This window comes from Schistocerca gregaria, chromosome 2 (genome assembly GCF_023897955.1).
Source record: "Schistocerca gregaria isolate iqSchGreg1 chromosome 2, iqSchGreg1.2, whole genome shotgun sequence".
In the NCBI taxonomy this organism is placed as follows: Eukaryota; Metazoa; Arthropoda; class Insecta; order Orthoptera; family Acrididae; genus Schistocerca; species Schistocerca gregaria.
In genome coordinates this window covers 774,046,713-774,059,969 of record NC_064921.1, presented here as the reverse complement: position 1 = coordinate 774,059,969, position 13,257 = coordinate 774,046,713, and the positions used below count along the sequence as shown (strand labels likewise).

At 42.4% G+C, this 13,257-nt stretch overlaps 1 protein-coding gene across 1 annotated transcript in view; it reads right to left on the bottom strand.

Moving 5' to 3' along the window:
- Window positions 1-13,257, bottom strand: part of LOC126335969 (uncharacterized) — a 301,475-nt gene that overhangs the window by 143,912 nt on the left and 144,306 nt on the right. The window contains exon 3 of the mRNA XM_049999446.1: window positions 11,384-11,447. Within this exon, the coding sequence (XP_049855403.1) occupies window positions 11,384-11,447 (64 nt within the window). The remainder of the gene's footprint in view (window positions 1-11,383; window positions 11,448-13,257) is intronic.

Below are 13,257 nucleotides of genomic sequence, written 5' to 3'. Positions count from 1 at the left end.
AATGTGAAAACTTCTCCTTTATCCTTAATCTGTCAACACGAATAAACAGATAACTTATAACCATTTACATTAAGATTTTCTATCCCTGTGGTTATATGACGTTCAGACAGACAATTTCCTTCCAAAATAAAGTAAGACTTTGTCAATAAGTTAACAGCTCATTGACTTAATTTTTACCACCCCTCCCCCAGTTTTCTGATGAAGTAAGCTGGTTTCACTTTTCGCTCTGTTTTTATAAGATGGTCTATGAGTCCATGTCAATTTATTACCCTTTAATCATGTCTCTCTGATTTCTGAAAGTGACCAAACGTCGGTGCTCGCCTGACCCCAACAACCACAGGGGTTGGCTTTTGTGTGCTGGTGGCTCCCCTTATGTCTTCTGATAGTAGATCTGCTGACTTGACTTTACCCATCCTACCAGTTTCCGCATTACCAAACAGGAGATCTAAAACAGCACACACTGGAAACAAACTGGCGTAATTCAGACGATGTTTCCACTATATTTCGTTCACCACTCACGTGGAAGAAAACAGTTTCCTTATTACTCGGCACGGACAAACAAAAATAAAATCATAGAATGTGTTGTTAAGTAGAATTAAGCCATAAGCAGGGAAATTCAAAATGAATACAACGGCTATAAAGGGCTGTAACTATATAGCCATATATCGGTAAGAATTGCTGAGAATGTAAAAGAAATTTCACTTTATTATTACTTATTTTTTATGTGTACGTTGGTCACTTGGGGACAAACATCTAACAAGAGGAACCTGTCACAGGTCGCTCCCAGATGCAGTGAAATTTGGTAAGGTGACAGAAGGATGACAATAAAGAGACACCAACAAGCAATAGCTTCCCAGAAAATGACGGTCAATGCGTTGATGCCACTTCATCAGTTTGCTAGCGCGGTGTAAAGCCAAGCACGTCATTAGCGAATAGTCAGGAGTACAGGTCTGAAATCTTGTGTCCCATATGTGTACTGCTGCCGTGGAAATTTGTAACATGTTTTTACGGAGTTGAAATACAATGTAAATAATGGCAAGAGAAATAAAGATTTCAGATGTTGTTAACAGTAGATTTTATCATCAGAATCGACTCGAGTTATCGTGCTCTAGAAAAATGCTACGAACAGTTTTCGTTTGTCTCCAGGAAGTCCATCAAGAAATAAAGCAGTTAATGAAACTACTTCAGAATATGGACGCAACAGGCTGAAAATCTGTAAAGCTCACAAAAGGAACCTATCATTCACTTCTGGACAAAGTTATGCGAGCTTACATAAAAATAGAGCCGTTTCTGTTCACTGTTGAGTCGTAAGGATGGACAAAACGACGTCTTCTCATACGATGGGCTGTTTGTCAATAAAGTCGGAATATCGATGTGTTCATTAAAAGTAATTCCACCGGAGTGTACGGTGTTATGTAAACCCTCCGACGTATAATTTTACTGACTGATGAGTAATTACATACGCCGATTACAGACATGCATTATTCTCACCGCATAGTACAGTCACGAGTAGAAGGAATGCAATTAAAATACACACCTTGATCCAGAATCACCTACAGGCTACGGATTTCGTGAAAACGCTTCGATATGCGTGGCTTACCGTGAAATTATCGCCAGTTCGTGATGTTGTTTTCCTAACGGTATTCACACAAAAAAATGTGACTGTGATATATGTGCTTTCGAACGGTGATCGTGGTGATCCGAATTTTTATGCTTCGAATGTTTTTATGAATTATTGTTCATTACATAACATTATATAAGATCTATGATGACACAATCTATTTTTAATAAGATTGCAAATGCCGGCCGGTGTGGCCGAGCGGTTCTAGGCGCTATAGTCTGGAACCGCGCGAACTCTACGGTCACAGGTTCGAATCCTGCCTGGGGCATGGATGTGTGTGATGTCCTTAGGTTAGTTAGGTTTAAGTAGTTCTAAGCTCTAGGGGACTGATGATCTCCGAAGTTAAGTGCCATAGTGCTCAGAGCCATTTGAACCATTTGAAGATTGTAAATGCTTAATTCCTTTGTCAATAATTCCACTGCATGTTACGATACCAAAAGAAATGTTGATAGGATGTACTTTCGCAACAACCAAAGAAAAACAAAAGTCTGGATTTGAATGTGGTGCATGAAGTTTCGAAACGGTGCCCTAAGCCACTGCGCTACCAACTCACTTCGTTTTAAGATTCGCGAATGGATTGGTGGAGTCACCTCGAAAGTTTAACAATTATTTACTTGAAAGCTGTGCCGACATCTAAGCCAAAGTAGATGTTTCTTTATTTACACCCTTCTCTCACTACGCCAAGTTTCGACTGTATCACAGAGTGATCTCCGGAGGGTTCCCGTCGTAAGAGATAGCAGCGTCACTTGGCGACAGATGACTGCTAGCCGGACACACGCACGGTGCATGTAGTATCGGGAAGGCGTGCGACCTATCTGAGTTTGACCGAGGGCAGATTGTGATGACGCAGAGCTTGGTACGAGCATTTCGGAAACTACACGACTTATCGGGCATTCGAGGAGTGCTGTGGTGGGTGTCTTCAAAACATAGCGAAACCAAAGTGAAATCGTTGGGTTGGGCGGCCACTCCTCATTATTACAGATGTCAGACGTCGTAGGATGGGCAGACTGGTAAAACAGGACGGCGACGAAACGTGGCCAAACTAATATCGTACATCAAAGCTGGGAAGAGTCCAAGTGTGTCTGAATAAACAGTGCAACGAACACTCCTAACGACGGGCCTCCGCAGCCGACGACCCTTGCATGTGCCAATGTTAACATCACGACATCGGCAACTGACCATTGGCACTGGACGTTGGTGCAGTGGCACAGCGTTGCACAGTCTAATGAATCAAGATACCTTCTTCGTTATGCTGATGGCAGTGAGCGAATCCATCGTCTTGCACAGGAACATCTCCTTGACACATGTACTGTGGGCCGGAGACAAGCTAGCGGCTGCTCCATTATGCTCTGGGGACCATTCACGTTGGTATCCATGGGTCCAGTAGAGCTTGAGCAAGGCACCGTGACGGCTAAGGAGTATCGTGCACTTGTTGCAGACAACGGCACCCCTTCATGACGATCATGTTACCCGATGGCACTGACATTTTTCAACAATATAATGCGTCATGTCACAAGGGCTGGAATCTGATGGAGTGTTTCGAGAAACAGAGTGGCGAGTTCCAATTGATGTGCTGGCCCCCCATCTCGCCAAATGTGAGCTCGGTCGAGCACATCTGGGATGTGACTAAAGGTAGTGTCAGAGCTCATCTCCTCGCTCCCCGGAATTCACGGGAATTAGGTGACTTATGTGTGCAGATGTGGTGCACTCCCTCCAGCGATCTACGAATGCCTCATTGATTCCACGGCACGACGCGTTGCAGGTGTTATCCGTGCCAGAGGTGGACATACTGGCTGTTAGGTAGGTGGTCATCATGTTCTGGCTGTTGTGTATTCTGAAGCGTATCTGGAATCTGCAGCACGAGTGCACTACAAATGTATACTTTGACTTAAGAAACTCTTTCCGGCAGAAAAGACAACACAAAGTTTTCATAGAAACGCACAGCAAAGAACCCATTCCTGGCAGGCTCGGAGATACAGGCGGTCAAGAGCGGACCCCAGCGTCGTCTTGCAGACCTCTGCGCGCCGGCTACTGATGCATTAAGCTTGCATGAAGATTGCAATTTTGAAGTTTCTTTTACATTCTCTGTAATTCGTTGTGATGTATGGCTATGATCAGGTAGTTACAGTCGTCATTGACAGCCGTTGACGTTTTGAATTGCCCTGTACACTTACGAGCAACGAAAGGGGAGGAATTTTAGGGTTTAACGTCTCATGGACGACGTCATTAGAGACGAAGCACAGACCAGGGTGGGGGTGGAGGGGGATCAACGAGAGGGACGGATAGAAAAGGACTAGGGCTGTGTCCGTTTCAGAGGAATCATCCTCGCATTCGTCTTCAGGGACGCAGAGAAGCCACAGAAGAGCTAAATTTGGACGGCTGGACAAGGATCCGAAAACGCCATTCTCCTGAATGAGAGTCCATTGTGCCACCCTGTTCTTTCAGATACAAGCAGATAAGCTGGAGACAGGGCGCTCTTGTTGACGCAGAGGACGCGATACTGCGGTGTCACCTGTGACTGGGATGACGTTAGAATGAGTGTTAGTCATTCGCCGTAACTGCCTAGCACAGCATGAGCAAGACTCACTGCCTTTCAGAGCATCTGGTGGCGGAATGAGCGCAGGTTTAAAAGTATGGGACATCGCATAGTGTGTTGCAGCACGAAGACAGAGATAACGACTTTCTGACGCTCAATATGGCGCGAATAGGTACAACAGAAAGAGGGGTGGTTTCCAAACTTTTTGAGACCATTACCCATGAGTGCAATTAGTAATTAGTTAGTACCCGCAGCCGCTACCACCTGCATTAGCGTCTAACTAAAATTTATGACGAAAAAGAACTTTGTCTGAAGACTTTTATTTTTACAATGAAGAAAGATAAAAGATATTTAGTTTTCATAGATATTTTATTAAACTAAATGAGTCAGTGAGATAACTGATTCTGCTTCTTTCCAACAATCTTTTTTATTGAATGATGAATCGATTTCAGTGCTACTTTCAAATCCTTCTCAGAGAAGAAAGTTTTCCATTCACATTAAGGGTAGATTTCACAAAACATGCTCCCTCCTTTTTCTAGCGACACTTTGTTGCCCAACACACTGGACTCCCATTTAAAATCAATCAACTTAAAATCTGTGCACCATAATTATTGATTGTAAAACGCTTGATAGCTGGACTCTTTACGTCTGAACTGGCAGAGACAGGAAGACTTCAGGCTGCCAACACTGTGTAGGCTCTACAGAAATATAGAAGCTATTGCATGGTCGTGCTGTCAGTTACTGCGAAGTGAATAATGAAGTAGTGTCTGGTCCGGTGCAGAGCCACCTACAACAGGGCTTCCCAACGTGTGGTCCGCGGACCCCTTAGCGGTCCGCCGGCTCTTTCTAGGGGGTCCGCGGCCACCTATCACCAAATCGTGTAAAATAATGAGTAAAATTAGTGAATAAAAACGTGAAAATCAACTTCTTCACTATTTTATTTTTCGTGTGAAAAACAAGGGAAATGGATAGGTTAAAGTTAGATATAGTGGGAATTAGTGAAGTTCGGTGGCAGGAGGAACAAGACTTTTGGTCAGGTGAATACAGGATTATAAATACAAAATCAAATAGGGGTAATACAGTAGTAGGTTTAATAATGAATAGGAAAGCGGGTAAACTACTACAAACAGCATAGTGAACGCATTATTGTGGCCAAGATAGAGACGAAGTCCACGCCTACAACAGTAGTACAAGTTTATATACCAACTACCTCTGCAGATGATGAAGAAATTGATGAAATGTAAGATGAGATAAAAGAAATTATTCTGGTAGTGAAGGGAGATGAAAATTTAATAGTCATGGGTGACTGGAATTCGACAGTAGGAAAAGGAAGAGAAGGAAAGGTAGTAGGTAAATATGGATTGGTGCTAAGAAATGAAATAGGAATCCGCCTGGTAGAATTTTGCACAGAGCATAACTTAATCATAGCTAACACTTGGTTCAAGAATTATGAAAGAAGTTTGTATACATGGAAAAACCCTGGAGATATTAAAAGGTCTCAGATAGATTATATAATCGTAAGAAAGAGATTTAGGAACCAGACTGTAAACTGTAAGACATTTCCAGGTGCAGATGTGGACCCTGACCACAATCTATTGGTTATGAAGTGTAGATTAAAACTAAAGAAACTGCAAAAAGGTGGGAATTTAATGAGATGGGACCTGGATAAACTGAAAGAACCAGAGGTTGTACAGAGTTTCAGGGAGAGCATAAGGGAACAATTGACAGGAATGGGGGAAAGAAATACAGTAGAAGAAGAATGGGTAGCTTTGAGGAATGAAATAGTGAAGGCAGCAGAGGATCAAGTAGGTAAAAAGACGAGGGCTAGTAGAAATCCTTGGTAACAGAAGAAATATTGAATTTAATTGATGAAAGGAGAAAATACAAAAATGCAGTAAATGAAGCAGGCAAAAAGGAGTACAAACGTCTCAAAAATGACATCGACAGGAAGTGCAAAATGGCAAAGCAGGGATGGCTAGAGGACAAATGTAAGGATTAGAGGCTTGTCTCATGGGGGGTAAGATGGATACCGCCTACAGGAAAATTAAAGAGACCTTTGGAGAAAAGGGAACCACTTACATGAATATCAAGAGCTCAGATGGCAACCCAGTTCTAAGCAAAGAAGGGAAAGCAGAAAAGTGGAAGGTGTATATAGACGGTCTATACAGGGGCGATGTTCTTGAGGACAATATTATGGACGTAGATGAAGATGAAATGGGATATATGATACTGCGTGAACAGTTTCACAGAGCACTCAAAGACTTAAGTCGAAACAAGGCCCCGGGAGTAGACAACATTCCATTAGAGCTACTGACAGCCTTGGGAGAGCCAGCCCTGACAAAATTCTACCATCTGGTGAGCAAGATGTATGAAACAGGCGAAATACCCTCAGACTTCAAGAAGAATACAATAACTTCAATTCCAAAGAAAGCAGGTGTTGACAAATGTGAAAATTACCGAACTATCAGTTTAGTAGGTCACAGCTGCAAGATACTAAAGCGAATTCTTTACAGACGAATGTAAAAACCGGTAGAAGCCGACCTCGGGGAAGATCAGTTTGGATTCCGCAGTAATGTTGGAACACGTGAGGCAATGCTGACCCTACGACTATCTTAGAAGAAAGATTAAGGTAAGGCAAACCTACGTTTCTAGCATTTGTAGACTTAGAGAAAGCTTTTGACAACGCTGACTGGAATACTCTCTTTCAAATTCTAAAGGTGGCAGGGGTAAAATATAGGGAGCGAAAGGCTATTTACAATTTGTACAGAAACCAGATGGCAGTCATAAGAGTGGAGGTACATGAAAGGGAAGCAGTGGTTGGGAAGGGAGTGAGACAGGGTTTCAGCCTCTCCCCGGTGTTATTCAATCTTTATATTGAGAAAGCAGTAAAGGAAACGAAAGAGAAGTTCGGAGTAGGTATTAAAATTCATGGAGAAGAAATAAAAACTTTGTGGTTCGCCGATGACATTGTATTTCTGTCAGCGACAGCAAAGGACTTGGAAGAGCAGTTGAACGGAATGGATAATGTCTTGAAAGGTTGGTTGGTTGGTTGTTTGGGGAAGGAGACCAGACAGCGTGGTCATCGGTCTCATCGGTGTACGTAAGAATGCGGAAGGAAGTAGGCCGTGCCCTTTCAGAGGAACCATCCTGGCATTTGCCTGCAGTGATTTAGGGCAATCACGGAAAACCTAAATCAGGATGGCCGGACGTGGGATTGAACCGTCGTACTCCCGAATGCGAGTCCAGTGCCTTACCGCTGCGCCACCTCGCTCGCTGTCTTGAAAGGAGGGTATAAGATGAACATCAACGAAAGCAAAACGAGGATAATGGAATGTAGTCGAATTAGAAAATGAAGCACTTAAAGTAGTGAAGGAGTTTTGCTATTTGGGGAGCAAAATAACTGATGATGGTCGAAGTAGAGAGGATATAAAATGTAGACTGGCAATGGCAAGGAAAGCTTTTCTGAAGAAGAGAAATTTGTTAACATCTAGTATTGATTTAAGTGTCAGGAAGTCGTTTCTGAAAGTATTTGTATGGAGTGGAGCCATGTATGGAAGTGAAACATGGACGATAAATAGTTTAGACAAGAAGAGAATTGAAGTTTTCGATATGTGGTGCTACAGAAGAATGCTGAAGATTAGATGGGTAGATCACATTACTAATGAGGACGTACTGAATAGAATTGGAGAGAAGAGGAATTTGTGGTACAACTTGACTAGAAGAAGGGATCGGTTGGTAGGACATGTTCTGAGGTATCAACGGATCACCAATATAGTACTGGAGGGCAGAATGGAGGGTAAAAATCGTAGAGGGAGACCAAGAGATGAATACATTAAGCAGATTCAGAAGGATGTAGGCTGCAGCAGGTACTGGGAGATGAAGTGGCTAGCACAGGATAGAGTAGCATGGAGAGCTGCAACAAACCAGTCTCAGGACTGAAGACCACAACAACAGCAGTGAAAAACATGTGTACTTTTACTTCAGGTCGTATTCCCAAGCAGCCTCTGCGGTTCCTAGATGAGAACGCATACACAGTTTAGTGCCGGAGAATGCGGCCTCTCTGATCGACTGTTTCGCAACAATACGGGGGTCGTTTGTCCGACAGCTCACGGCGCTAGATTCGCTGAAACCTGTTACGCATGCGCGGAGCGATCTTTGTCGACCAATCACAGCGCTCGCTGGCATGTATGCGGCTTCAGGCATCATTAAATGTTAAACTTACTTTGACTGTGCACTAACTATTTCATAAGTCGATTTTTGATCAGTTTATTACTTCTAACATGGATCGGTGGCTGAAGTCAGGATCATTGAAGAAGGGTGCAGTTTCTCCATAGCCTTCAGAACAAGGGAAGTTTCCAGTTGAAATGAATGAGGAGGGAGGATGACCAAAGGAAGAACAATTCAAGAAGCTCCACAGCCGAATTTGTTATGTGAAATTAACCCCCTCTGCCAGAATTTTTTCCTTTGAGAAAAAAAGTCTTACGTTCTGTGAAATGCTTTGTCTTCTTATATAGAAATAAAAGAGTCTGTTTGTTTGTTTTCCTAATTTGTTTACAGTCGAGGCTGACTTCCACGATATAGTGTTCAAGTAGTAGTTGAAGTTGTCAGCTGTGGCTAAACTGTTGTCATGGCACCTGCCACTTGCCAGCTACCAACTGACAGTACCCTGTTGCAACGCCGCCTGCTAGCTGCCGGCTATGAACTGACAGCTGCCCTTCAGCAGATACGCAAAGACGTAAAAATAACTAGACTTTCCGAGCTGTTTACATGGGCACGAAAATCGATTGTGGAAGTGGAAAACGGCTTTATAGAAGCAGATTTCCAGAATCGATTTTGAAGTGTTTACCTGACCAATCAAAAGCGTAACTGTGGCATCGGCTTACGAAATCCGCTTTGGGGAACGCATGTAAACTGGGTGGATGTATTCCCACACATTGCACAACAGACGTCACAATAGTCCTTTAAACCAATTCCTTGGCCTCTCTCCTTCATTATGTTTTTGTGTCCCGTATCACGGGTCTGCCTCTTTTCTTCACAGCAGCACGGAATGGCCGAGCTGTCCAGGGCGCCATGTCGTCATGGATTGCGCGGCCACTCTCGCCGGAGGTTCGAGTCCTCCGACACACACACACACACATACACACACACACACACACACACACACACACACACACACACACACACACACACACGACTGTTACGAAATATGCATGCTCCTTACACAACAGTTGCCAAACAGTGGAAGTGAACAGACCACAAGCGGCAGCTTGTAAACAGCAAACAGTTTGGACGTGACGATTGCTCTCGGAGGAAGGCAGCTCCAACGTGTGAAATGTCAGTTACCAAGTAATTTCAATCAGGCTATAGTGTGTTAAACAAAGGGAGTAAATCCACTAGTAGGTGTCTGGATACAGTGCTAATTCAAATAGGATTGTTAATTTCAAGTGGTTTTCATTCATCTCTAAATTAAGACTGTTGATACTTCGGGGGTCGGAGGGGGGGGGGGGGAGATGGGGGGGGGTGGGTCATTGGAACATGGCACTTGCATTAAGAAGCTTTCAGCTTTCAGTTCCCAGGGGTTTCGCTCTGAAATTTAAAGTTACTATGCTCTTGACTGACTGGGGGTCCGCCATGGATTTTCGACTGAAGAAGGGGTCCGCCAGCTGAAAAGATTGGGAAGTCCTGACCTACAACTTGCTGAGGGCATTTTTGTAAGATATTTAATGTACATGTCTCTTATTTACTGTCGTAGATGCATGGTTAATCTCTAGCACAAGAGTTAATTCTAGAATTTGAAAATAATCAGAAGTGTTTGAAAAAATGTAATTATTGGTAATTTATATAATTAGTATTATTGTCGTACAAAATTGTGGTAATGGTAACACTCTTTTAATAATAATTTAGTTTCGTGATCAAAACAATCAAAAACTTGCGTTTTTACCCGTCAAAAATTTTATTTTACCTCTCACTGAATTTCTACATATTCATTGACATGACAACTCTACAAGTCGCAATTAAGTATCTGGCAGAAAGTTCATACAAACTCTTTTAGACTGTTTCTCTACCATTATACTATCCAATAGCCCGTGGGAAGGAAGAACACGTAAATATTCCCCTATGAGCATTAGTTTACCTGATTTTATGACAATCGTCATTAGTCCTTAAGCAGGTTGGATTCAACAAAATATTTTGGCATTCAGACGAGGAATATGGTGATTACAGTTTCATGATAAGCCTTTGTTTTAACGATTGTCACTCCAACATGTTTACCAAATCTATGACTCTTTCTCCTCTATTTCGCGATAATACAAAACGAGCTGCTCTTCTTTGAACTTTTTCGATTTCCTCCATCAATCCTGTCTGGTGAAGATCCCATACTGCACTTCAGCACTCAAGAAGAGGACGGAAAAGCGTAGTGTAGGCAGGCTTTTTAGTAGAGCAGCTGCATCTTCTTTACATTCCTTCAACCTTTCTACCCATCCCTCTTTTCTCAGTAATGACTTGCCATCTGAGCTCTTGACATTCATGCCGCTATCTTTTTCTCCAGAAGTTTCATTCATTTTCCTATTACAGTGCACCCATCTTTCCTATAGTGATGTGTGTTTCTATAACTTCCCATTCCTCCTCTAGCCATTCCTGTTTTGCGATTTTACACTTTCTGTCAGTCACATTTCTTAACAGCCCATATTATTTTTGACGTCTTTCGCTTGGTGCATTTTTATATTTTTTTCCTTTCATCGATTATTTTAGGCTATTAATATTAAATTAATCTCAGCTGGGTAGTATCAAAAATTACGTGTTTTGGAATATTTATGGGGAAGAAAACAACAATTTCTTTCCCTTCCATTGTAGATCACTGCAGATATCTAAAAAAATGATTGAAATATGTTTGGATAGAAATAAAAATTATATTCAGTCACAAAATGTGAGTAATATTGAAGGAACATACAATATAAAAGGCATATCAACGAGTAAGTAATTAGGCAGTTAAAGGAGGAACACAGGTGAACCATTATACAGGCAGATGAAGTTTATTGCATGTACACAGAATGTCGAGAGTATTTGAATGCAGTGGCAAAGCAAAGATGAAAAGACAGAAATAGAGTCCAGCTTAGAAACAGTAAAAAGTCAATGAGTATTCGAGCCTGAATAAATAAGAATGCAACATTGCAATATGGCTCTGTGTACTAGCAAAAATGCATAGCAGACAAGTGAGTATCGCTTACCACTGCTGTTCCTCAGATAGTATTCCACAATGCAGTCTTCTGGGTCGAGATCCAAGTGAGGCATCTGCAAGAGGAAACGCTTATCAGTACAATTTGGGAAAACGTTGATAAATCATTGTGAGAAATATACGAGTTCTTGTGTTGGGTACTTTTGAAGACAGTTTCCAGATTTAGCTTCCCGCCCCCCCCCCCCTTACGATGTCATCGATGATGCCATCAACGTTGCCTGATTTCGCGTCCCTACTCTTATACCTTCATAGGCCACTCCCCCTATGTAAAAAATGGCGGATAGTAAAAAAAAGTTCAAATGGCTCTGAGCACTATGGAACTTAACATCTGAGGTCATCAGTCCCCTAGACTTAGAACTACTTAAACCTAACTAACCTAAGGACATCACACACATCCATGCTCGAGGCAGGATTCGAACGGGCGACCGTAGCAGCACCGCGGTTCCGGACTGAAGCGCCTTGAACCGCTCAGCCACAGCGGCCAGCGGGAAATATAAAAAAGGCGGGAGATTAAAAATAGCCCAATTGGGCTAAGTGCATGGCGAAAAAGTCAAAAACCATGGAGGATGATGTGAAATTCAAAAAATCCATGAGGTGACCAACCTGGCAGTACAAGGACAGCCTCTAAGATGCCAGAATCCAAGATGGTGCTCCAAGGTTCCGACTTGGAGACATCAACCATTACATTTAAATCCAAGATAGTGGACCTGACGACATGAGGACATCGTGCATGATTGTCATATTTTATATGTTTCAAGTTTAGAATGTTATCAAATGTGACCAATGGAGGGAAGTTCAAAACTCAATGGCTTTCCTCACTTCTCATAAAACATTTGACCTAACTTAGTCCAGTTGTACCATCCTAATATTTAAAGACTGTATCGGACGTCACAGATTGGCACGCTATGTTTGGAAATCAAGAACTAATTTTTCCTAAGTTTAAAAAGGACTGCTGTTAAAACACTTACGATGGGAGTAGGAAAGGTATGTATTTATTTAAAGAAATACTGCACAGCCGCACCCCACATGCCGTCTCTGCCCCATGTAGCCCTGGACATGTATTGCACCCCACACACGTCAAGTCCAACTGCAAACCAGACCTCAGTAGAATGCTGCCGAATTGACTACGTAGCACGAGGTTCCAATTCCCACAAGTGTGACGTTTGTGATGGTGCTGCAGTCGCAGCCCACTTAACCAAAGTTAAAAGCGCCGGGAAATTTGAATTGCAAGAAGCACACTTTTGCTTAGCCCACAGCAAAAAAATTGCAGAAAATTCTAAATTGTCCTAAGTTTTTAAATGACCAATAAATTACATTTATATTCTGCAGTACATCCAAAAATCGTAAAAAACCCACTAGTCCACTTAAAAGAAGACTTGCGTTACAGAACGTTAAGGCTCTGTGCCTATTGAAATCACCACAATAATTAGTGTGTGGGACGGGTGTCAGCTATTAAAACAAGCAGTAATATGCTTTGATCGTAGACAGCCAAGCTGGACCCGCCAAAAATGCTTTGATTTTATATGTACTCATCATTAATCAAGCACATATGAAAACCAAACATGCTTATACAAAGTGATAAGACGAATGCTAACCCTCAAAAACATGGAAAATATAGATGAAAAAAATTTCACATTATGACAGTAGCGGTCTGTAACCTACCTGTGCACAGCATCGATAACAGAGTAAAAGCTCATTAAGTGGATGAGTTGGGTTGGGATGGTTAGGGAAGGAGACCAGAGAGCGATGTCATCGGTCTCATCGGATTAGGAAGGAGGAAGCATCACGGCATTTGCCAGGAATGATTTAGGGAAATCACGGAAAACCTAAATCAGGATGGCCGGACGCGGGATTGAACCGTTGTCC